General features: G+C 49.7%; 1 protein-coding gene across 4 annotated transcripts in view; it reads right to left on the reverse strand.

Moving 5' to 3' along the window:
- Window positions 1-232: 232 nt before the first annotated feature.
- Window positions 233-25,057, reverse strand: part of STYXL2 (serine/threonine/tyrosine interacting like 2) — a 30,542-nt gene continuing 5,717 nt past the window's right edge. For 2 of the 4 annotated variants that reach the window (XM_025926333.2, XM_086694465.1), the window contains 4 exons: window positions 15,592-15,686; window positions 12,076-12,307; window positions 9,803-10,020; window positions 233-3,568 (listed from right to left, as the gene is read on the reverse strand). In XM_025926333.2, the coding sequence (XP_025782118.2) occupies window positions 750-3,568; window positions 9,803-10,020; window positions 12,076-12,307; window positions 15,592-15,686 (3,364 nt within the window). In that variant the 3' untranslated portion in view covers window positions 233-749. The remainder of the gene's footprint in view (window positions 3,569-9,802; window positions 10,021-12,075; window positions 12,308-15,591; window positions 15,687-25,057) is intronic. The other 2 variants (XM_086694467.1, XM_086694466.1) reach the window with 1 other exon arrangement.

The raw sequence follows: 25,057 nt of genomic DNA on the forward strand, positions 1-25,057 counted from the left end.
CAGAGCATGAACGGGGGAGGGGCAGAGAGAGAGGGAGACACAGAATCGGAAACAGGCTCCAGGCTCTGAGCCATCAGCCCAGAGCCCGACGCGGGGCTCGAACTCACGGACCGCGAGATCGTGACCTGGCTGAAGTCGGACGCTTAACCGACTGCGCCACCCAGGCGCCCCCCCACCTCTGTCTTTTAAGGTGGGTTCAAATGAGCTGAAAGCGACCAGAGGGAAGGGGAAATGTTTGACAACATACCACTTTAATGGAGATCCAAAGCACTGAAAAGGAACAACCAGAACTCAGCTTTGTCAGGAGAGGGGAGACTTGCCACAGGAGACATGTCCTGGGTCTTGTTACAGAACCACACACAGAACCACGTCCTGCATTCAGTCCTCCCGCGGATGTAAGCCGAGGTCTCTGGCAAGCTCTGGTTCCATCACGAGCTCACCTCGCCAGTAGGTGACGGACACTGTCAAATACACGAGGGAAGCGTCAAAGGTCAAGAGGACGCCGGGCAACAGAAAACGGTGTCAGGTGGCCTAGCATTCAGACCGCACGCCGACGGCTCTCCTCCTCCCCTCTATCGCACCTCTGGGGCCCTGCTGCCTGGTACCTCTCTTTTAGGCTCCGCCCCTCAGGACGATCCTTTCCACATCCCTGTCCCTTGGCGGGTGGTGGCAATGCGTGTCCTGATCCCTGTGCTAAGCCGCGCGGCTTCTTGCCATGTTCTCAGTCTCCCAGGTCCGCCTGGCCCAGCTTAATCCTCCCTCCTTCTCTGCAGCTTAGTCCTGGTTTCTTCCTGCCGACGTCTCCAGGCAGCGATGATGGCTTCATCGTCCATTTCTTTCTCTTCCTCTCCATCCGTGCTTCTCCGATACTGGGACCGCCGCCCCGAAGCAAACCTCCCTTCTTCTCTGCTTTCCATCCTCTCTTTCTCTCCCTCCTCCTCAGACCTCATGAAGCTCTGGGTGAATTTCCTCTTGGCTCCGAATTCAGAAAAGTCTGAGTTGGACGACTCTTCCACGTCTTCCCAGTCCCTGGGCCTGGCCCAGTTCCGACGCCGTGGTTCCGGGGACTCTTCCCCTTCCGAGGGCTCAGGGGTCCGGCGGAAGAAGTAGGGCTCCGGGCTCTCCTCCCGGGAGCTCGAGGTCTCGCTGAACATCGACCGGGAGAATCTGTGCATCTCTCTGCCCTCCCGGGTAGAGGAGGAAGAGATCCGTGAGGTGCTCCTTACGGAGTTGCCACTGGCCTCATGGTAGGAGGACGTGTCCTGTTCCTCCGACTGCGATTTGGAGAACTTGTAGCTGGAGGACTTGGACTCCATCTCCCGGAGCAGGGAAGATCTGGTGTACTTCCCCCTGGAGCTTCCAGACCAGTCGCTCTGGGAAGGAGGCTTTTCCTCTGTCCTGAGGCCACTGAGCCACTTAGCGATACTGCCGTCCGTGTCTTTGCCGACGCTGCTAGCGCTTCCACGGCGATCAGGGCCAGCCAGGGAGGAGGACGTGTCTGTCTCGGGTTTTTGGGAATTGCTGCGGGAAGAGTACCGGAAGCTCCCTATGGCACTGTCAGTGTCCTCGTCCCTGTCACCCCCATCCTCCTCCTCATCTTCCTTGACCTTCTTCTTCTTGAAGAGGGAGCTCCGTTTGTTGTCGGAGGCCAGCTTCTCTAGCTTGTACTCGGACATCTTCTCCCTCAGCCCCATTTGTATCTCCCTCTCCTTCCGGCCAAGCTCCTTCAGGTCGACGTCGTCAGCAAAGAGGCTGTAGACCGGCTTGCTGGTCCCCCTGACTTTGCTCCCAAGACCTTCAGCCCTCGAGCCCGGCGCCGTGCGGGAGGACAGCAGGGACTGCGAGTCGGGGCCGGGTCCCAGCTGGCCCCGGGGCAGCAGGCAGGCGCCCAGGGAGGAGCTGCTGTGTCCGCTGAGCAGGGACACCTGGTCATCCCCCAGGCAGCTGGCCTCCGGTGCCGCCTTCGCGCTCGCCACGGACGGCGGGCGGGACAACAGCAGCACCTCGTTTTGCTTCTGGGCGAGAGTTTCGCTGACCACGCTGGCAATCCAGTTCTGAATGCTGGCGATGGAAATGGTGTCACCCGGCCCCACGGGCAGGTCAGGCGGTGCGGGGCCAGGGGCAGAGGCCGGGCATCCCCCTCTGTTGCTTCCAGCCTGAGAGGGGCGGGAGCCGTGGCTCCGGGTGCTGAACACCGATGCCGCGTCCTCCCCGGCACTGACCGAAGGGGCCGCAGACCAGAAGGCGGACAGGGGGATGCTCCTGCCCGCCGCCGAGCTGTCTGCCTCCCAGCTTCCCAGGGACTGGCTCTCCTCCAACGTCTGCCTGCTCCTCTCCAGCAGCTCCAGCCTCCGCTGCCTCTTCTTGGCCGAGGCAGCGTCCTCGCCCTTGCTGAGCTCCACTACCTCCTCCCTGTTCTCACCGCCCACCTTCTTCTGGTGTTTCAGCTTCCAGGCCTGGTAGGCCGTCAGGTTGACGTCGGAGAGACGCCTCTCGCCCTCTGCCTCCTCCGCCTCTGGCTCGGTGCTGCCGTCCCCGGCCCCCAGCTCTTTCTTGTGGAATCCGAACTGGATTCTCTTGATCTTCCACCTTTCCAGGGCGGTGAGCTTGTCCTTGTTCCTGCTGCAGAAGTTGGAGAACGAGCTGGCCTCGGAGGACACGCTCTCCTCGTCGTCTTCTCGCACCCTGCCCCCCGCCTCGGAGCCTGCGACCGCCGCCTCCCTCTGGCTCCTGGAGTGATACTCCCGGGAGGCTTCCCTCTCGATCTCCAGCAGCCTCTGGTTCCACACGTCCCAGGTGCTCTCGGTGGACACGGAGTCCGAGCGGCGCCTGCCCCCTCGCTTCTGGCCGCTCATCTCCAGCTGCTGCTCCAGGACCCGAATGTCGTGACTGCGGACGCTCGCCGAAGTGCTGCTTTCGCTCAGGGTGTGCCTGCGTCGCCTCGTCACGAAGCCTTCGGCGTCGCCCGCCTCCACCTCTGCCTCCTCTCTACCCCACCTCTGATGCCCCTCCGCCTGGTACCTCTCATTTCGGCTCTGCCACTCCCGGATCATCCTGTCCACGTCCTCGTCTTCAGGCTCCCCGCCATCCTGGCCGGAGGCTGAGCGCCTGCCGTGTCCCCCCGGGGGGGCCTTGGCTGTGGGGAGGCCCCGCGCCTTCCTCCACTCCTCACACAGCTTCTCCTCCTCGTCGTCGTCAATGAGGGTGAGGGGCTTGGAGGCCTGGCTGGCCTTCCCCAGGGAGGAGCCGCTCAGGTGGCTGGAGGTGTCGTCCTCCTCCTCCACCGTGAGGGCGCCCACCCTGGCCCTGCTGCTGCTCCCCGCGTCCTCGCCCTCCTCAGCCTCATCCGTCCCCCCTTCCTGGCCGGAGTCTTCTTCTCTCTCCTCCATCAGCTTCTCATTGAGCTCCCGGAGCTGCTTCAGGAAGCCGTCGTTGGGGTAGATGGCCCGCTTCTGACGCACAGTCATCAGGGCCTCCAGGATGGCCATGTTGTGGAAGATCATCAGGTAGGCCACCACCAGCACTGCTGACCGGCTGATGCCCATCTCGCTACTGACCAGGACTTTCCCTGAAAGAAACCACAAGAGATACTAATGTAACCACAGTGGCTTCCTTATAGGTTTTTTTTTTTTTTTTTTTTTTAATTTTTTTTTCAACGTTTTTATTTATTTTTGGGACAGAGAGAGACGGAGCATGAACGGGGGAGGGGCAGAGAGAGAGGGAGACACAGAATCGGAAACAGGCTCCAGGCTCTGAGCCATCCGCCCAGAGCCCGACGCGGGGCTCGAACTCACGGACCGCGAGATCGTGACCTGGCTGAAGTCGGATGCTTAACCGACTGCGCCACCCAGGCGCCCCTAGGTTTTTTGTTTTTTAAAGGACTGTTAAAAAGAACTGTTTAGATGTGCTGGATTTAATATATTTGCTTGCCCCCAGCATTCATCTGCGCTCAAGTCCCGTGAGGGACGAGCATCGCTGCCCCAGATCACGGATGTCTGAGAGGGCAGGGAGGCCGCCTGCACTCGTGTAAGCGTTTTCTGCACTGTCTGAACACGGGCAGAGAGAAGAAGGGAAAGGGAACTAACCAGCATCCCCGCGTTTGAAACACTAGAGTGCACGACTACTTTCTTCTTGCCAAGCTGAGCATCGGAGGGAGGAGAAATAAAAGAGTTGGGGTGGGGGGGCGCCTGGGTGGCTCCGTCAGTTAAGCGTCTGACTCTTGATTTCGGCTCAGGCCATGATGGGCTCTGTGCTGATGGCGAGGAAGCAGCTTGGGATTCTCTCTCTCCCTCTCTCTGTGCCCCTCCCCCCGTGCATGCTCTCGCATGTGCTCTCTGTCTCTCAAAATAAATAAATAACATTAAAAACAAAGGGTAGGGGAGGTGGGGAGAAAGTAGAAAAGAAGTGCAGCTAAGGTGAAGAATCACAGACACACGGAGTCTCAGCGTGGGAAAGCACCACAGACATAACAGACACTTGAGAATTCCCTTTACAGAATCCCTGAGGTTGGGTCATCCATCATCCAGTGGAGACTGGATCCTTCTGTGACAGAGAGCTCAGTATCCTGCATACACACACACACACACACACACACACACACACACACACACACCCTTCACTCCATATTTAGATCAATCTACTCTTTTGAAACTTCTTTCACATGTTAGGGCAAAGTATACCTTTCTGTAATGGGCATCCAGGTCAATAACGAACACATCTATATGAACAGGGGCTTTTATACAAAAACTACTTAAGAAGATCACTATCATAGTCTTCATTAATTTTTTTCTTTTCCTGGCGATTCTAGGTTTTTCAGTCATTATTCAGACACCTTTTCACGTCCCATTACTATACGAGCCAACCTTGCAAATCAAACTGTATCAGTTTTTTTCTTAAGAGTCTGTGTCAGGATGGAGCAGATAGGGGCGCCTGGGTGGCTCAGTCGGTTAAGAGTCCGACTTCGGCTCAGGTCATGATCTCCCAGTTCGTGGGTTCGAGCCCCGCATCGGGCTCTGTGTTGACAGCTCCGAGCCTGGAGCCCGCTTCGGATTCTGTGTCTCCCTTTCTCGGCCCCTCTTCTACTCATGCTCTGTTTCTCTCTCTCTCTCTCTCTCTCTCTCTCTCTCTCTCTCAAAAATAAACATTAAAAAAAGAAAAAAGGATGTAGCAGATGTACTTCAGGTTTGGACTGGCCCACACAGAGCAGAGTGGGCCTCTCTCCATTCTCATTCTGGGCATCGAGCCTTCACGGATGCCATCTAAGCTTGCAGTGTGCATGGCTATGTCCCCAAATGAACTCAGATTATCTTTTATATCCACTGAAACCTGTAAAGCTTTTTTTAAAAAACTTTTTTTTGTAGCATTCTCAAAGCATAAGACTAACTTTACAAATTCCTATTCGTGTATTGGGTAGATATAACCGGTTCTTATAAGCTAACCAAAACTTTTACCAAGTCTTGACCCTAGCATTCAATAGATCAATTATCCCCTAGCCTCGCTTTCTGCTTTGTATCCTTCATAAACGTGACAAACACGCCTTCTGTGCCTTTATTCTAATGGCTGTTTACAGTGCAGCTTGGAGCCACTGGAGACTTCCTTCCAGGCTGTCATCAATCTATTTGCCAACAGCCTTTGGGGATGTTTGTCCAGTCGGTGAAGAGTACTAGCTAACGATATAGGATGGGCGGGGGGATGACTTTTATTAGTACGTCTTTGCATCAGTTAAGACCATATCTGTCACATAGGAGGTGGGAGACCAAGGCAAGACGAAAAGGGACCTGAGGCCCAGTGATGCTGAAAGGCATTATTGCCAAAGGCCAGCAGTCACTAGAGGGAGGCAAGTGGGCAGAATCAAAGCTGCTAAAGGTGCATCTACAGATTCACTCTCTCATCTCCTCCCACCCCAGCTCCAGGCTCAGCTGTCTCTCGCCAAGGACCTCCCTTTATTTTTTTTATTTTATTTAAGAAAAACTTTTAGGGGGCTCCTGGGTGGCACAGTCGGTTGAGCATCCGACTTCGGCTCAGGTCATGGTCTCACGGCTTGTGAGTTCGAGCCCCACGGCGGGCTCTGTGCTGACAGCTCGGAGCCCGGAGCCTGCTTTGGATTCCGTGTCCCTCTCCTGCTCTGTTTCTCCCCCACTCATGCTCTGTCTCTCTTTCTCTCCAGAATTTCTTAAAAATTTTTTAATGTTTTGTTTATTCTTGAGAGAGAGAGAGAAAGAGAGAGTGAGTGGGGTTGTGGCAGAGAGGGCGACACAGAATCCCAAGCAGGCTCCAGGCTCCGAGCTGTCACAGAGTCTGACGCGGGGCTCAAACCCACGAACCGTGAGATCATGACCTGAGCCGAAGCCGGACGCTTACCCCACTGAACCACCGAGGCACCCCACCGACGACCTCCCTTTAACTGGCTGCCCAGGCCACCATTTGCTACTGCCGGCACCAAAGTCCTCCTTCCTTCCTTTGAAGGAGTTACCAGGCCAGCTCACATCAGGACGCTTCAGGCACAACCAGCCAGGCTTCCTCATAGGGAAATCAAATGCCTCTTAGACTCAGTCTGGCAGAGACAAAGTTGGGTGGGCCATGCTTTTCCGTGCTGTGGAATGTGTGCCTGGCACCCTGGGATGCCTCGGTGGAGCCTCAGCGGCAGCCTGTGGAAGAAGGGAGAGCCTAAGTGGGTCAGACCCTGGGTGACAGGATTGTCCATTTTCTGTTAGGGTCAAGGTCACACTAGCACTGTATAGACTATGCCCTACACAACTCCAGGGGGCGCCTTTCGTGTTGAAGTCAAAGTAGATTTGTTTGGTTATGATGAAAACGTTCCAGCTGTAAGACAGCTGGAGGAAGGTGGTCTTTTTCTAATCTGCAGCCTCCATTTTGATTAGCAGCAGGGCCGCTGCGGGAGGGAGGTTGCATCACGACGTGCTCTCTCTGTTGTAAAAGTTTGAAGGGTGGAGAGAGCGCTGGGCTTGAGTGAGTTCTCTCTCCATCCTCAGTATGCCTTTACATGGCAGGCTTGTGTGCTGTATTCTTCCGATTCATAATTCTCGTTCACCTCAGAACTTTCCCTCTCTCCATACCTGCGAAAACCAAGAAGGACTTGCCCAGAAACCACCCTCCCCACCTTTGCCACCATGGATAGAATTCAGGGTAGACAAAGGACCAGAGTCTGCTGGGCAAATTTTCTCTCTCAGGGAACTTTGGAAATGGGACTGAGGCCGGAAGTTAGCCAGTCTGTGCCCAGGCCTGCGGGCGGCCTTGCTGTCTGAGGTAGGGAGAAAAAGAGAAGATGGAAACCAAGAGTCCTGAGGTTGTCCAGTCCTTGTTCCAGATGATCCTGGGGCCACATTCTCCTCTTTGGATTTGTGCTTGTGTTGTAATTAATGCCTTTGGCGATGGTTAAGTAGTTTGAGACGGGTCCTACTTACTAGCAACCAAGATACTAATCTTGATTATTACACAGCGGCAAAGCCGCTAAACCTTCCGTGGGTCTCAATTTCCCATTTGTAAAATGTAAGTAACATCCTCTGGCTGTGGGCACTGTGATTATTACATGAAGCACCCAGCCCAGTGTTAGCTTTCTTCCTTAAGAGCTGTCTCCCAAGCATCTTGGAGGCAATCACAGAAACTAAGGCTCAGCGGCGACTTCTAGGGATGGTGACAACCGTCAGGGCCCTGACGGGAGGAGGAACCACCCCAGAGGCAACCCCAGTAAGGATAAGGTCCTTTCCCTGTCCGGCAGGGGTGCGGACGGGGAGGGGGAAGGGACGTGGAGGGCTGAATGCTAGAGCAGGGGGGCAGGTGTGCCGGCGCGGGCCCCTGCTGGTGACGGGGCTCCCCCCAGTGTCCCCAGCGCCTGGGCCAGGCACCCTGCGCACCGCTCGGGCCACAGGGTGGCCCACAGCGCCGCCGCCCTCCTCGAAGCCCCGACGACACCCGGGTGGCGCAGCTCCGGTCCGCCCAGGCCCCCCCTCTACGCGCCCGGCAGCTTCTCCCGCCGTCTGGCTCTCGCTGTCGCCCCACTTCTGGGGCTGCGCGTCTGCTCCGCTGATAGTCACCGGCCCTAGGGGCTGCTCCAGGCCCGCCCGCCCGAGGCCGCGTCTACGCGATCTCCACTGCGCCGCCCGCTGGAGTCGCCAGGGCGCTGCGCGCGACAAGCAGCCCAAGAAGTCCTCTCCCCGCTGGCGTTTGGAGACACGCTCAGATCACATTGGTCAGAAGGAATACATTTTTAAAAAGAAGTTGTTTTTTTTAAAGCATTGAAAAAAAGGAGAAAACCGTTTCATATATATACATACGTATGTAATATATATATGTAAAATTTATAAATTTCACTTTTTTTTTTTCCAACGTTTATTTATTTTTGGGACAGAGAGAGACAGAGCATGAACGGGCGAGGGGCAGAGAGAGAGGGAGACACAGAATCGGAAACAGGCTCCAGGCTCTGAGCCATCAGCCCAGAGCCCGATGCGGGGCTCGAACTCACGGACCACGAGATCGTGACCTGGCTGAAGTCGGACGCTCTACCGACTGCACCACCCAGGCGCCCCAAATTTCACTTTTTTAACGTTTATTTACTTTTGAGAGACAGAGCGTGAGCCGGGGAGGAACAGAGAGAGAAGGAGACACAGAATCCGAAGCAGGCCCCGGGCTCTGAGCCGTCAGCCCAGAGCCGATGGTGGGGCTCGAACTCATGAACCGGGAGCTCGTGACCTGAGCAGAAGTCAGAGCTTAACCGACTGGGCCGGCCAGGTGCCCTCATAAATTTCACTTTAATAAAAACCTATACATATATAAAAACATTCTATGTATAGATATGTATTTATAAATATACAGATATGCATACACATATTTGCAGCTCTTATGTGCGTTTTAAAATTTTACTCCTCACAGCAATTTTAGGACGATTAGGTCTCTTTGTCTCTGTGCTATACACAAGGGAAACTGAGGCTCTGCTGGAGAACGGAACCGCCAGAGGTCCCATGGAATAGAGAGCGTAGCAAAGCCTGGCCTCAAGCCCAGGTTTGTGACACTCCCAGCCGCCCCCGCGGCATGGGCTGTGGCCCGTCCGCACTGAAGGGTCCTGTCCACTCTGCCGGCTCCCACCGCTGTGGTCTCCCAAGCCCAGAGAGCGAGGTTTCTAAAACGCAGATCAGATCAAGGCGCTTTCCACTCCCTCACCTTGGCGGTCAGCTGCCTGCGTGTCGGGGCCCCTGCCACTCTGCCACTCTGACCCTTCCCCGCCACGCCGATCCGCTCTGGCCTGTGATCCTGAACACGCCACGCTTACCCCACTTTTGGAGCTTTGTGCTAGCACTTTCCCCTGCCCGGGAGTGCTCTTCTTCCGACTTCTCCGTGGCCAGCTCCTTCTTGTCACTCATTGTAAAGTGGCCCCTTCTCAGAGAGGACCTCTCTACCAGCCTCCCCAAGGAGCTGGCCGGTCACTCCAACACGTGGCCCTACTTAGTCTCTCTGCCTCACGCTTGTCACGGACATTTTTCTTTGTAATCTTCTCTGCCATCACCACTGTGTGAGATTCAAAGGCCAGGACCCTTGTCTGCATCTTCCACCCACCGCACCTACGACAGCGCCCGGCACCTGTTAGGCCCTCAGTCATTACCGATAAGGTGCATGATCATCCTCTCCTTTCCCCTCTTCTTAGAACGAGACAAAAATCTTAAGACAGATCGCCTCCAGACACGACAGATAACCCAGAGGTTTCCATGAGCTCTCCTGGTTGCTTCTCCCCCTTGCGGAATTAATTCGAGCAGCCTGGAGCAGGCAGACTCCCCCCTCCCCCCCTCACCTCTATAGGTCAGCAGGGCTTCATCGATGAACTCGGCAGCCTTCCGGAAATGCTGGGAGATGTCCACCTCGGGAAAGTCGTCCACCTCCACACCCAGGTACTGAATCTCCAGGCCAGTGTAGAATTCGGGCCCAGTGTAGACGCCGGTGCCATGAGCGGCATTGAGGATGTGAGTAATTCCCAGCCTCTTCAGCCTCGCCTTGTTCACAGCTACACTCCTGGGGGGAAAGAGGCAGAGACGATGTTTGCCAGAGTCAGAGCTAGAAAGGAAAGGTGCACCGCCACTGAGACCCGCAGCCTGCTTCGGCTGGCTCGGGAAGGCCGTGGCTCGGTGAGTGCCTTCTGTGCTGCCAGATGTGTCCCGGGCTCACTGCAAACACAGTCATAAGCGGGGGCCAGAGAGAGAGAAGGCACGGGGAGCCGGGCAGGGGAGGGCAAAAAAAAAAGACACAAAAGTGGCAGACAAAAGTAGTAATCAAACCCGGTGTGCTTCACTTTTTCAAAGTCCTTCCACATGCATCATCTTATTGTATCCCTAGTACTACACTTAAGAGGTAGACAGGGCAACTATTTTTATGCCCATTCGAAGATTCAGAAAGTGAATCTGACAGCTTTTTTGACTTCCCAAGACTGAAAGGAAAAAGGACCAAACAAGGGCAGGTGTTTCTGGTTTCTAGTTCAGAGCTCTTTTTGCTGCAATGAATCAGTGAAGACAGGGTTGCCAGAGAAGGAGCAGAAGCCTGGGGCTATCTGGAGGTGTCTGGGTCCCTGGTGAGCATGATGTGAAAGTTTCTGGGTCTGCAGAGCTAGCTGGAGATCGCTCAGGACTTGGTGTCCAGCTCTGAGAATCAGGTTCTAGGCGACAGACTACATCCGGGGGAGTACTCAAGACCCACAGTCCAAACTTCTCTTCCCTACTGCCTGCCACGGGGGCCCCAAATTCCCTCCTTTGCTTCTGCGTATCTGAGTATTTACACTGGGAGAATTAGTTTCACAAACTAGCCTGTTGGTGCCAATTACGCACTGGCAAGAAGATCCTGAAGGAACTGCTTTGGGTTTTGTTTGGGAAACCACTCATAAACTTAAAAAAATAACATTTTTTTCTGATTATAAAAACAAGTGGTGTTTCCTTAGGGATCCGTCCGGTTCAAAAGAAACCTAAAGAAGATAAACATCAGTGGTAGAACCATCGCCTAGATGGTTACGCTTTTATCTCGTTTGTTTCGAATTTGTTACTTATGCAAAAGCGCATACACATACACACCTATATATTGCTCAGGTAGCATCACACTGTATATATAATTTGTAATTTAGTATCATACTATATATATACATATATATCATACTATATACATATCATACTACATATATATCATACTACATACATATCATACTACATACATATACTATATATATATCATACTATATATGTATCATACTATATATGTATCATACTATATATGTATCATACTATATATATATCACATTATATATATCATACTATATATATACTATATATATCATACTATATATATATATCATACTATATATGTATCATACTATATATGTATCATACTATATATATATTATATATATATCATACTATATATATCATACTATATATGTATCATCCTATATATGCATCATACTATATATATATCATATTATATATATCATACTATATATATACACTATATATATCATACTATATATGTATCATCCTATATATGTATCATACTATATATATATCATATTATATATATCATACTATATATATACACTATATATATCATACTATATATGTATCATCCTATATATGTATCATACTGTATATATATCATATTATATATATCATACTATATATATACACTATATATATCATGCTATATATGTATCATACTATATACGTATCATATTATATACGTATCATACTATATATCATGCTATATACATATCATACTATATATATCATATTATATATTATACTATATATATATCATACTATATATAGCATACTATGATATATATATGATATATATATATCATATATATATGTAATTTGTAACCTCTTTGTCCTCTTGTGAAATGTTTCGGTGGTTGGCAATACATACAAAAATCAGTATCATCACTGGCTCCAAATGTCCCATCAGGCAACATCAACTTGCTGATGGAGTTATTGGGGCCTTTGCCGAACGTGGGGGAGTTTCATCGCTCTCGGGCACCGTCCAGAAGGGTAGGACAAAGGGTCGTGACCCCCCCACGGTCAGACTCACTTCTCTGCTATGAAGATATTGGGCCAGACCTCATCCACCTCATTCCAGGGGGTCTCCTGGCGGTCTTGGACCAAGGCCCGCTGCAAATCCAGGATGCAGGGGGTGTTGTATAGGCTGCTGTCGTCCATCTTCTCCCTAACACGGTTGTACAGGTCCTCCACCAGCAGGTGCTCGGCTGACTCCAGCATGCCTGGACACTCTGCCTCGGCTCTGATCCCCCGCGGCTTGAATTCTAGAAGGGACAGACAGCATTCTCGTCAAAGAGTCAAGAGCACCATGACGCTCCCTGTTCCTCAGGAGAATCCACTCTTGGCCAGTCTGCTGCCAGGACTCTGGACACGAACTCAAATGCCAGGAAGGACTTAATGAAGGCCCGGGGTGGGGAGGGGACCCGCACTGGTCTGGACACTTGTGGTCAGGGCCAGCAGGAGCAGAGGTAGATTGGTATAGGTGAAGGGACACTGGTTTTCTTTACTCCTTCCTGTATTTTTCTCAAGCTGGCTGACAACTTCTTAGACCAAGGTCCTTAAGTACCTGGTATATGTCTATTCACACTTACAGTTCCCACGGTGCTCCATACAGGGTGGAATCATTTACCAAATGAATAAATGACACTCTTTCATAACGTAAGTCACTTTATTAGTTTGACTCCTTTACATACGTAAGGCAAATAATCTTGGGAAAAGTAAAACTTTAGCCTTCACGTGCGATCACTTTCCCATACACGTTTAATTAATTTATTTCACACGTTGTCTGCTTCTTCCCACTGGCGTCCGAGCGCCCGTGAGTGTCAGCCTCCCAGCTTTCCAACAGGTGGCAAAGGTTTTGCCAGGAACTCCAATGCCAGTCCCAAAACAGCGCTCAGGGCCTTTCTGCCAACAGCTCAGAAAAACTCAGATTCTAGATGAGTTCAAAATCCATTCACCCACCTCTCGAGCGAGCCTCTCTCTCCTGCTCCTAATACTTTTGTTCTCAATTGATCAAATCTGGGGGGAGAGTCAGATATTTCTTTCTCTGAGAAAGCCTACAAGAATAGTGGGGGTGGGGGGGCGAGTCCTTCCTGCCACTTAGGAGCCAAAAATCCTGACTAGAGATGGAAGAAAAGAAAGGCGTGTCGCCTGTGTTGGCCATCGCTTTCCCTGATGGGTGAAAGCCACGTGTGGCACATAGACGAGGCCCAGCCCCTCACAGGAAAAACAGTACAACGGGCTTGCTGCTCAGGGTCTTCGGGTCCTGGGAGTTCTGGGTTCTAGCACTCCCTTTCCCTAAAGCCCTTCTCTCTCTCTCTCTCTCTCTCTCTCTCTCTCTCTCTTCCCTTTCCCACACCACCTGATGGGCCCCCATATCCCTGTGTCAGATCTCAGCTCTAAATGCTCTCTGATCTCCGTTTCAAAAGCAGAAAGAAGAAAACCCCTCCAATCCCAGAGCTTTATTTTGTTTAAAAATAGATGAATCATTCCTATTTTCTCTACCACTCAGTCTCCCCTGGCTCTCCTGGGATCTTACTTAGCAAATGTAAAAGCCCCTCTCCTTTCGTCCCCTGAGATGGCTCTCCTTTACTACATGTAAAAAAATAAAACTCCCTGATGCTTCATGAAAATATACATACAGCATTGTCTTCCTCAGCTATTTATAGAGCAGGTCGCTGTCTTGGTATTTCCCTTTCCAGTGGAACAAATGTCCCAGTCCCTCATTCCTGCTGGTGGCCCCTGCTTACAGTAGGTCTCTGGTCCACCCCTCAGCCTGTTTCAACTCCACCCCCTCGCCCTGCATTCATTTCTCCCATTTATTTCTGCAATCTAAGGTTTCTTCAGAAGAACGCATATGCAGACTTTCATGAGAATGAAGGATTCTTCAACAATCATTTTTATCCCTCTGATCACTGGTGAGCAGGGCGATGGCTTGGAATATGACTTGATACGTTTTTCCTTTCTCTGTCATATACTGTTTCTTCCCCTACTACCCTTCCACCACTAAGACCGAGGAAACGTAAGCTTAATGCCCCAGACAAGAGGAGAGTAGCTAAACCCTAGAATCGAAGAAAGGCTTTCGATTTCCACCTACGTGTTCAATGTCCTGTAGACGTGTCTATAGCATTCTATAGGCTTGACAGTGAAGTTTTCAAGAGGGGAAATGGTTTTCTCACAACTCCTAAAGCTGGATTTTCGCTCAGCAAGAACTCAGGCACGGAGGGGGGTGGGTCCAGAGAGCGAAACACAGAGCAGGGATGATGCAGGCTGGAGGGTGAGGGAAGTTCCCAAACACACAGGAGGAAACAAAAAACAAAACTTCCGGGCTGAGGGTGGTCCCTGTGGCAATTTAGAGAGATCTGGACACTGGGTGAAGCCACTTTGGTCTGCCTGGAGTAAGAGAACAGAGACCCCAGATAGGGTGGTGAAATAGAAAAAAACTTGAGAGTTCCTTAAAAAGATGGGGCCTCCCACGGTGCCCAGATCGCAAGCAGAGGCAAATGGAATTTCTGGCTCCTCGCGAGGTGAACAGGAGATCTAGGCGTCCTCAGGGACCCTGTGGGGACCCAAAGAGCCCAGAACTGACAAAGACCCGGGATTATATGCAGCAAGCAGCATGCATGGTTCTCACGACCAATGGCCGGGGACCGGATTGTGGCCACCATCAAGCGGATGTTGGATTAAGCCCAAAGCCCAGCAGGGCCCTGTGTCATTAGCGACATCCCACCAGCAGTGACAGAGACACCCAGGACAAAGGAAGAAGAAAAGAAATTTGCTCAAAATTGATTAGAGGGGCGCCTGGGTGGCTCAGTCGGTTGAGCGTCCGACTTTGGCTCGGGTCGTGATCTCGAGGTTTGTGGGTTTGAGCCCCGCGTCAGGCTCTGTGTTGACGGCTCGGAGCCCGAAGCCTGTTTCGGATTCCGTGTCTTCCTCTCTCTCTGACCTCCCCTGCTCATGCTGTCTCTCAAAAATAAATAAGCGTTAAAAACGGTTTTTTTAAATTGATTAGGAAAAAAAAAAATCCATCCAATCAGGATGAGTATGTTTTCTGCTGTGTGCATATTAACATTTCTCCCCTCCCCCCTTTCCCTACCTCCTCCTTATTTATATTTCAGATTGAAAACCATTTCCAGGCACTAGTGGAAATGCAGATGTAAATCTGGATATCCCTTTGAACAGAACTTTCTGGGTGCTTCTGGTCACTTCTTGGGCTTTCGGGTCTGTGTCTCTAGCATAAGCCACCCCAGGACCCCTGAGATTAACTGAAAGGACTGAATGGAAGGCCATAGGAGCAGACTGGAAATGCCTCCCCGGCTGTTGACTCGCGAGAGCTATTCATTCACCCTGATACATAAGAATTTCCACCTCCGTCTCATGAAGGTGGATACTGACTTGTGTCGGCAGAAATGCCTCCTCGGATCCGTTCCTCTTACTGTGACGGGCAGCACCTGAGAAGCACACGGACATCTTCCACGGGGCCCCTTCCGAGGGTCCCCAGAGGAGTCGCGGACTCTCCCTGCTCCCAACCGCCTTCTGATGGCATTACCTTCACTGATGATCTGTTTAGCTGCAACAGCCGAAGACAGGTGAATGGGTTCCATGAAAATGCTTTCTGTTTCTGCATCTGACACCATGGAGTACCTGAGAGAAGAGGACATCTGTGTGAGAAGGTTCTGGGCGGCATCCGAACCGGAGCCGCTCTGACTAGACAAGACCCCTGGATCTGACTTCAGGCATAGCGCAAAGCAACGAGAGATGAAGGGAATGCCTTCCTCGGTGTAGGGAGCCCGAGAATGCAGAACCCCGGGACGCTGTCGCCACCTGTGTTCAGACCGGAGCTGGCACCTGCGTGAGCTGGTGTTTAACGACGAGGTAGTCCAGGCTGTGGACGGAATCGTGTCTGTGGTCGGGGAGAATTTACCCTGATGTGGCCTCACCTTCTCTACTGGGTTCCCATCCTCGGCTGTAGTGCTGCTCATTTGTTCCCTCTCGCCCCCCTTCCTCTGTTGTCAATACCATAGCATGTCCCTAACCAAGGTGCTGCTGGATTGGCGGGCTGGGTAGACGGCCACCGTTCCCTCCATGCCCCACATCTTTCCCCTGTTTGAAAGAGAACGGGCTCACAATAAAGGGCTGGCACGGGGAAATCCGAAGGTGTGCTCAAATGCACAGTCCTGATTCTCAATATAAGCAATCAAGGTTCAGCCCGAGACCAGGGATGCAATAAAGCAACTTAGGTAAATGTCAAGGCGATTTTTCCAGAAATAATTCAGCAGAGATGTCAAAAAGGATCTGAGGAACGCGGCGAATTACGGGCAGAAACAAGGGTAGGACGCAGTATGGGGGTGGGTGCCCTCCCCCTTAGTGGGGGGGGGGTTCTTCTCTTTCCCAGGTGTTGGGTGAGCTTTGGGTCTTTTTTTTTTTTTCTTAGTCTTTCCTTTAGGTCCAGAGAGGTTAAAGAGCAAGTGGGAGTATTTAATTTATACCATGTTTTTTCCCCATCCCCCAAATTCCCTTGTGCTGCCCCTTTATTTTCAGCCCCTCCCTGAACCTCATCCCCTGTAAAATCGATGATCTGTTTTCTGTCCCTACGGTGTGGCTTTTCCCCAGAATGTTATGTAAGTTGAATCATACCATAGTCTTTTGTATCTGGCTTATTGCACTTCGTACAAGGCATCTATGAGTAATCTATTGTATTGCAGTAATCAATAATTTGTTCCTTCGTACTGCCGGGTAATGTTCCATTTTCAGGCACCCCAGGCTACTGTTTCCATTGCCTCCAGTCACAACTGGGTATTCCAGAGGGAAAAAATGATACTCATATTGCTGGTTTGGTTGTACTTGGAATTCTATCTTCCTCAATCTGCCTGCTGCTATTTACTTTCCAGAGTCCTTGAACCGTTGCTGTATCCTTCTGTTCGGGTTTTATAAAGGCAATCCATGGGACCGTGGCGGGTGTGTTTGCCGACTTGCCCAGAATTGGAACCTCTGTTCCACTGTCTTTTTGCTTTTACAAAGTCTGAAGTCAGTGTGTTTCCTGATCCTTGTAAATTGACTTATTTTATCTTTATGGAAACTGATAGGATCTTTTTTTTTTTTTTTTTTTTTTTGGTTTTCAGTATTTAGAAACTTCCCAGGGATGCTCCTTGGTCTATTTTCACTCGTTGTGTTGCAAATGGATACCATTTTGGGGCTCCCTTTATGAGTTTCATTCTGGCGAAACTCCCACGCAGCAGGTATTATCATTTCTGTTTATTTTAAATAAGGAAACTGGGGCCCAGATAGGCTAATGACATTCCCCCACGGCAGTCAATAAGAGGCGGGGCTACGATGCAAACATAGGGCCATCTTGTTCTGAGTTGCAGTGAGTCCAGCTGAACTGACCGGAGCTAACTCGAGTGAAGGTAAGTGTAGCTGAATCGATAAGCAGGACAATTTCCTCATAGAAATCCACATTGGAGAGTCACCGCCTTGGAGAATGGTGTGCTCAGGGCTAGAAAGCCTACGGAGGAGGAAATCGCTTTGCCAAAAGAAAGGAGCAGCCTACGACTCTACCCAGGACGGGGCTAGACCTGCCCATGCAGCATAAGGGACAGCACAGTGGGCACTGTCGTTGGTAATTCCTGAGGGATTCCCATTCTTGCACCAAGTACTCCTCTGGCACTCCCAGCACTCCAGAAGATGCATTTTTAAGTAAGCATGACTGGAGAGTGGGGGTGGATTGAAGGTGAGGTGTGTGGGATACGATCCTTGGATGAACTGGAGACGTCCCGTTGTTTGGTGAAGGTAGAAAAGAGTAGAACACCTGGTGGGGGCAGGTGTGAGGTCTGGGTCCTTTCTTTGGCCCCTGTAGCTCCAGACCAGTGAAGGTGATCAGACAGACAGATCACACTGAGTGAAGGGTGGGTGGACAGATGGATGAACAGACGGACGGATGGATGGATGGACGGAATTTGCCAGGTACTGGGCAAGGTGCCCGCATACCACCTTGGGGAGCAAACCCAGTGGTCTCCAGGCCCTTCCATCTCTGGCCTCTTTCTCCTTTCCAGCCTCAGCTTGCACTGGTTTCCCTTGGGCTGACACCCTTTTGGGAGGCTAATCTTTTGACCTCCCTTCCTCACCCAGTTTCCTCCTGCGATGGGACTTTGCAGAAGCCCATCGCCCTGTGGACATCGTGGGCCCAGGTTTCAGGGCAGTCTCAGTTTTCAAATAGCAACACTTCATAAAACTAGGGTCAGAGCCTCAACTTGTATAGAAATGTGAGTCACATCCCCATAAATAAACAAACAATATTTACTAAGGGAGTTTTATTCTTTCGTTTGTAAGCAATATTAGTCATACTAGTATTAGTAAAATAACCATTTTGTTTATTAAGGGTCGATATTACATCAAACGAGGTTGGGGGGGGGGGGATCACAGCAAAACGCTGACCAGGTAATGCACAGAGAACCCTTGTGTTGCTGCGGGATGAGAGGGGCTTTCTCCTGGCCCCGCACCTCTTTTCTCCCTCAGGGTGGTTTTCCCTGCGCTCTGCGCTCTGAAGGTTTTCTCACTCCTGTAATCGGTTTTCTAAACAATGGGCACAAACTGAAAAGGGACACAGGAGGAGCCCTCACCTGGCAGCTGTGTAGAAAGGCTGGCCAGGGACTCACCCGGCAGTGTCCCCAGGATCCCCGCCTGGAACTCTCTGCAAAGCCCATGATCACGCCGTTTTCCCTAAACAACACAGACGCCAGGTCGTCGTGTGGATTTGGTTTCCACGACAAATACAGGGAACTGAGCATCTGTCCTAAATGGACCTGAACTCTGAGGCTGTGGGTTTGATAGGGGAGAACTTGAAATTCAAATCTGAAAATGGAAATGGGTGAGAGGCATCCTCCCCTCTTGTGGGTGGTCAACATTGAGAGGCAGCTAACGGGTCCGTGAGTCTGAGACTCTGGAAGACTCTACCCAGTACACTTTTCAGGAGTTGGCGGCTTTATGGTTGAGAAAGGAGGGGGGTAAAGAACAGATTCTTCCCCCAGCCCCGTGATGTGTCTGTTCTTGGCTGCTGAGGCAAGCAGGTGAACCACAGTCAACTGAGCTCAGCATTATCTAGTGTTGAGGATAGGATGTAAATTATGAGTCATCTGCTAAGAGAAAAGGACGTGTAAACCTAACGGTCCTAAACTGTTGTGCCACAGACGCGGTTTACTAAGTCAAGTGAGGAGTGGGACCCCAAAGGACCTAAGTGGAGAACAAAGTTTAGGCATTGAGAAGCAGTTCCCTCATTTTCCGTGGAGAAGCAGGACTGCGGGGAGGAAAAAGGAGAAAGAGAAGCGAGACCTGAACAACGGGCCCTGTTCATATTTGCAAGGTCAGTGAGATGGTGGCAGGGGAGGCTGTGATTTATGACCACGTCTGTGCCTCCGCCCGCAGATCTGAGACAGAGTGAAATGACACTTACACCCTGATTGGAAAGCAGCAAGGGCTGGCTGCTCGAAAAGACAGGCAGGGAAGGAGAGAATCTAGGATCGATACACACCTCATCACAGGATCACAGAGCAGCAGCTAAAAAGCCTTGAGGGTGATTTGGAAGAGAAACAATAAAGCAGAATTTGATGGACTTCCTAACCAAGAGCAGGAGACTGGTGCAGTTTTCTTTAGACCTGTGTTTTTCAAAATTACAGACTGTGCCCATTAGTGTTTCATAAAATCAATTCAATGGGTCCTGCCCAGCAACTGAAAAAGGAAGGAAGGAAGGAAGGAAGGAAGGAAGGAAGGAAGGAAGGGGGAAGGAAGTACCCCCTCAAGGAGTCCCTTGGGAATGAAATGGAGGCAGAGGCCCAGGAGGGGGTGTCTATCTTGATGTGGCTTTTGCAAAGAAGGAACGGATTTCTGAGTTTCTTCCAAGTGTTCATTCACTTCAGAGAAAGTGACCACACAGGCAAAGTTCAGGCTCCAGAGAAGGAGAGAAGTCAGTAATCTTAAGCAAATGGATTTATGGCCAGCTGCTTCCAGCAAGGTTTGTGAAAGCTGGAAAAATCTTCACGGAAAAAGAAATATAAAAGAGAAAGGGTAATTAAGAGTAGCCATTTCCCAAGGACACACAGACCTGACACTCCATGTCCCCAGCTCCTGTCCCACCTGTCGCTACCAGGCACAGAGACCTCGCTCTAGGGAAGGTTGGCACAGCATCGTTAAGGGACTTAGCTGAAGGTGGACAGGAAAATGCTGTCATGAGAGACGGTCTGAGGAGATCATCAAGGAGTTCTAGAAAGTGCAAAGGCTTGAAAAGTTCAGGTCCAAAACGCCGAAGCAAGAAATGAATTTTGACTTGGAAAGAAATGAAGGAAAACAGAAAAACGCTCTCCAAATCAGAACAGGAGAAGGCTAAAGAAGTCTGATCCTTCATTTGGAAAGGAAGAGAAAATGGGTCATAGCCAAGGAGGAAGAGGAGAGGCAGACGTGGGCTCCAGACCACCTAGAGAGTTGGGGGGCGGCAGTCTCCTTACTAGGGAGGGGAGGGCCGGTCTCAGCTTGGTTTGCGGCAGAAGCACGCTGACTTTTTAGACTGTGCTCTTTTGGGTAAGTGGGGAGGTCTGATGGAGATTATGGAAACGGGCGAGGCCCCACCAAGTCGCCCCACTGGACGGGAGGTTTTAACTTGTAGTGTTAACTCATAAATTACCTAGGGAAATTTGTCTCACTGGGAGATGGCTGAATCTCTAGCTGAAGGCTTTCTTCCAGAGAGAATGATCCACAGAGGCGGGTTTGAATTTAAGGCGTTTGAGCTCAGTGCCTCAGTCAGGCAAAAACGAAGATCTGACGAGCTCTATCCACTGTCTACACATCTTTCTCAGGTTCTTAGTTCACCCCGGGATGAAATTTACTGACGAGGCTGGAAATGTCAAGACTCCCTGCCGGGACAGCAAGCAGACCGTCACCCCTGAACGCGCCCTGGTTGACAGGCAGTGGCTGCCTGCAGCACTGGGTAGACTTCGCAAGTTCCTGTCCGGGTTGCACAGGGGACAGTACGGTTTCGTCTCCCGGGGGCTGGAGCTAGGGCAGCGGTGAGTTGAATGGCGGTATCCCAGAAAGACATGCCCCCCAGAGCCTGTGAATACGGTTTTATTTGGAAAAATGATCTCCGCAGATGTCATTCAGTTAGGGATCTTGAGGTGAGATCATCCTGGATTAGGGCAAGCCCGAAGTCCAATGGCAAATGTCCTTAAAGAGGACACACAGAGAAGAGAGAGAAGAGGAAGCCTGCGAAGCTGGAGGCTGAGGTTGCGAGGACACGGCCACAGCCAAGAAACTCCTGGAGCCACCAGGAGGTGGGAGAGGCAAGGAAGGAGTCCTCCCTAAAGCCCTCGGAGGGACAGCGGCCCTGCCAACACCTTGATTTCACACTTCCGGCCTCTGAAACTACAGGAGAACGTATCCGTGTTGTGTTTAGGCAACTCAGTTTGTGGTCATTGGTTACAGTAGCCGTAGGAAACCAGGACCAAGAGTGGCTGGTGGGGTATTTGCTGACTCCGTACATATTTAATCTTAAAAAGACTCAAGCCTTTCACTGAAGAGATAAAGCAGCGGGCGCCTGGGTGACTCAGTGGGTTAAGCGTCCGACTTCAGCTCAGGTCATGATCTTACGGTTCGTGGGTTCGAGCCCCGTGTCAGGCTCTGTGCTGACAGCTCGGAGCCTGAAGCCTGCTTCACATTCTGGGTCTCCCTCGCTCTCTGCCCCTCCCCCACTCGTGCTCGCTCACTCTCTCTCGAAAATAAACATTAAACATTTAAATAAAAAATCAATAAATGTTAAAAAAAAAAAAAGATAAACCAAGAAGGATGGAATTTCAGTCACTAATTAAGTACAGGGAGGACTATTCAGGATGGAGACCAAGAGCAACGGTGATGATCAGCTGCTTAGAATACAGTATTTGCTGACAGCACGAGAGACATGTGCCATTTTAACGAAGGTGGGTGGGTCTCTGGTTAGATACAAGTTCCTTGACATCATTAGTTACTGTCAGATATCTTTCTCTGGAAGGAAAAGGAAAGAACCACCATTTATCAATACCTAATATGCCTTTCTATGTTACAACAATATGTGTCGTATATTACATGTCGTATATTACAAACAACATACGTTATATCATTTAATTTCTACCACTGGGCAAACCAGCTTTTCCAATTTTATGAGTAAGTAATTTATGGACGCTCTCATGGCTACTGAGTGGGAGAGCAGACCTGACTTCAACTTTGGCCTCCGTTATACCATTTAAGTTCTTTCCACAGCACTACACTGCCTCCCGGAAGAGAGTTTTATTTCCCCTTTCATAGCACAGCTTTTTGAGGTATATAATTGTTATACAAATGGCACATACTTAAAATGTGTGATTGGTTAGCATTTGACATACGTGGAACCATCACCACAATCAGGACTGTGAACGTATCTATCATCCCCCAAGTTTCCTTAGGCCCCTTTGAAGCCCTCCCTCCGCCCTCCCTCCGCCCTCCCTCCACCCTCCCCCTGCCCGACTCCCCAGGCCACTGCTGATCTGCTTTCTGTCACTATAGAGAGTCATTTGCATTTTCTGGAATTTTCTATAAATTGAATCACGTGGTATATACCCTTTCTTGTCTGACTGCTCTCATTTAGCATAATTATGTTGAGATTCATCCATGTGGTTGTATGAATCAATAATTCATTCCTGTTCACTGCTGAATAGTATTCCAGTGTGTACATCCACCACTGTGTATTTACCCATTCACTGGTTGACGGATATTTGGGTTGTTTCCAGGCTCTTATGCATAAAGTTGCTCTGGACATTCATGTACAAGTCTTTGCAGGGACACAGGCTTTTATTTCTTGTGAGTAAATACCCAGGAGTAGAATGACTAGATCATACAGGTGTAGGTATATGTTTAAGCAGGTGTATGTTTAACTTTTTTAAAAAGTTTATAAAATGGTTGTACCATTTTACGTTCCCACCAGCAGTGGGACTAGGCCTTGCACATTCTCACCAATATTTAGTATGGTCGATCTTTTTAATTTTACATATTCCAATAGGTATGGAATGGTATCTCCTTGTGGTTTTAATTTGCATTTCCCTAATGACTAAGGATTTTGAGGATCTTTTCATGTGCTCATTTGCATTTCATGTATCTTCTTTGGTGAAGTATCTGTTCAAATCTTTTGTCCATTTTTTTAAATTTTATTTTTCATTTTTTAAAATTTACATCCAAATTAGTTAGCATCTAGTGCAACAGTGATTTCAGGAGTAGATTCCTTAGTGCCCCTGACCCATTTAGCCTATCTCCTCTCCCACAACCCCTCCAGTAACCCTCAGTTTGTTCTCCATATTTATGAGTCTCTTCTGTTTTGTCCCCCTCCCTGTGTTTATATTATTTTTGTTTCCCTTCCCTTATGTTCATCTGTTTTGTCTTTTCAAGTCCTCATATGAATGAAGTCATATGATTTTTGTCTTTCTCTGACTGACTAATTTCACTTAGCATAATACCCTCCAGTTCCATCCACGTAGTTGCAAATGGCAAGGTTTCATTCTTTTTGATTGCCGAGTAATACTCCATAGTATGTGTGTGTGTGTGTGTGTGTGTGTGTGTGTATGTATATATATATATATATATATATATATATATATATATATATATCACATTTTCTTTATCCATTCATCCGTCGATGGACATTCGGGCTCTTTCCATACTTTGGTTATTGTCGATAGTGCTGCTATAAACATGGGGGTGCATGTGCCCCTTCGAAACAGCACACCTGCATCCCATGGATAAATGCAATTCCTGGGTTGTAGGGTAGTTCTATTTTTAGCTTTTTGAGGAACCTCCATACTGTTTTCCAGAGTGGCTGCACCAGCTTTCATTCCCATCTTTTGTCCTTTTTTAAATTGGGGTGTTTGTTTCTTTTTTATTGGGTTTGGGGAGGTTTTTAAACATATGTTCTGGATACAGGTTCTTTATCAGATATGTGATTTGCACATTTTTCTTCTAGTCTGTGGATTGTCTTTTCTTTTTTAAAGGTACTTAGACTCATTCATCTGGGCTGGTTTAGGCCTGGTTCTGTAATGCAGTGGGATTGACTGAATGATAACTCAAAAGCCAGTGGAGCTGTAATAGTTTATATCTCAGGTTTTATGATGATTATTGTAGGAAGAGATGGCCCACGAAGTGTCACTGTGTTTGCCTCCCTTGAAAATCTCTGAAAAGGGCTATAGCCAATTTGGGGTCCGCTTCAAAAACCAATTGCTGAGGAATCTATACAAACCAAGAAAAGCATCAAAACCGACAGGATTCGGCAGGAGTCACCGAGAACCTGGAGAAAATGAGCTCTGTATGTGGGACCATGCTTGTAGGAAGCTCAGCCGGTTCCGTGTAGGGGGGACTTGCAGGCTGAGCCTGTTTTTGCCCAGGACGGGGACCGGCAGCTGGAAGGACTAAGGATTGAATACCACTGGAACTTCTTCTCTTATAAACAGATGCTTTTGTCCTGTGCGTGGCAGGCTAACTTCATGTGAAACTGTGCAAGCAACACGATTGGCCTTGCCTGTCTCCCACCTCCCCTGACGGTGACCCACTTTTCACCTTCACAGCCAGTGCTCACCGTTTGCGCGCCCCAACCAATAATCCGAGAAGCTCAATGACTAACGTGATAAGCACGTAGTAAAAATATTTATTCCCTAGGGCAGTATCTCAAAATATATATATACACCAGACTTTATATATCCAGCCTACGGTTAATTGGACAGTTCATCCTGTTATTTACACATTCTATACCCTTAATGACTGTTAGCTGCTAAAACATTCCAGGACTTCTCTCCCGGTGCACAAATGTACTTATTTCTGTCAGGTATGTATCAGCAGTGAGCCTGCTGGGTTACAGGACTAAACGTATGCTTAGCTTTAGTAGATACTATGAAAGAGTTTTCCAAGTGGTTGTACTAGTTTCCTCTCTTCCTAGTTATGGATGGAGTTCTGATTGCCTCCCATCCTCATTAATA

Source organism: Puma concolor, chromosome E4 (assembly GCF_028749965.1).
Source record: "Puma concolor isolate L17-30 chromosome E4, mPumCon1.1.hap2, whole genome shotgun sequence".
Taxonomy (NCBI): Eukaryota; Metazoa; Chordata; class Mammalia; order Carnivora; family Felidae; genus Puma; species Puma concolor.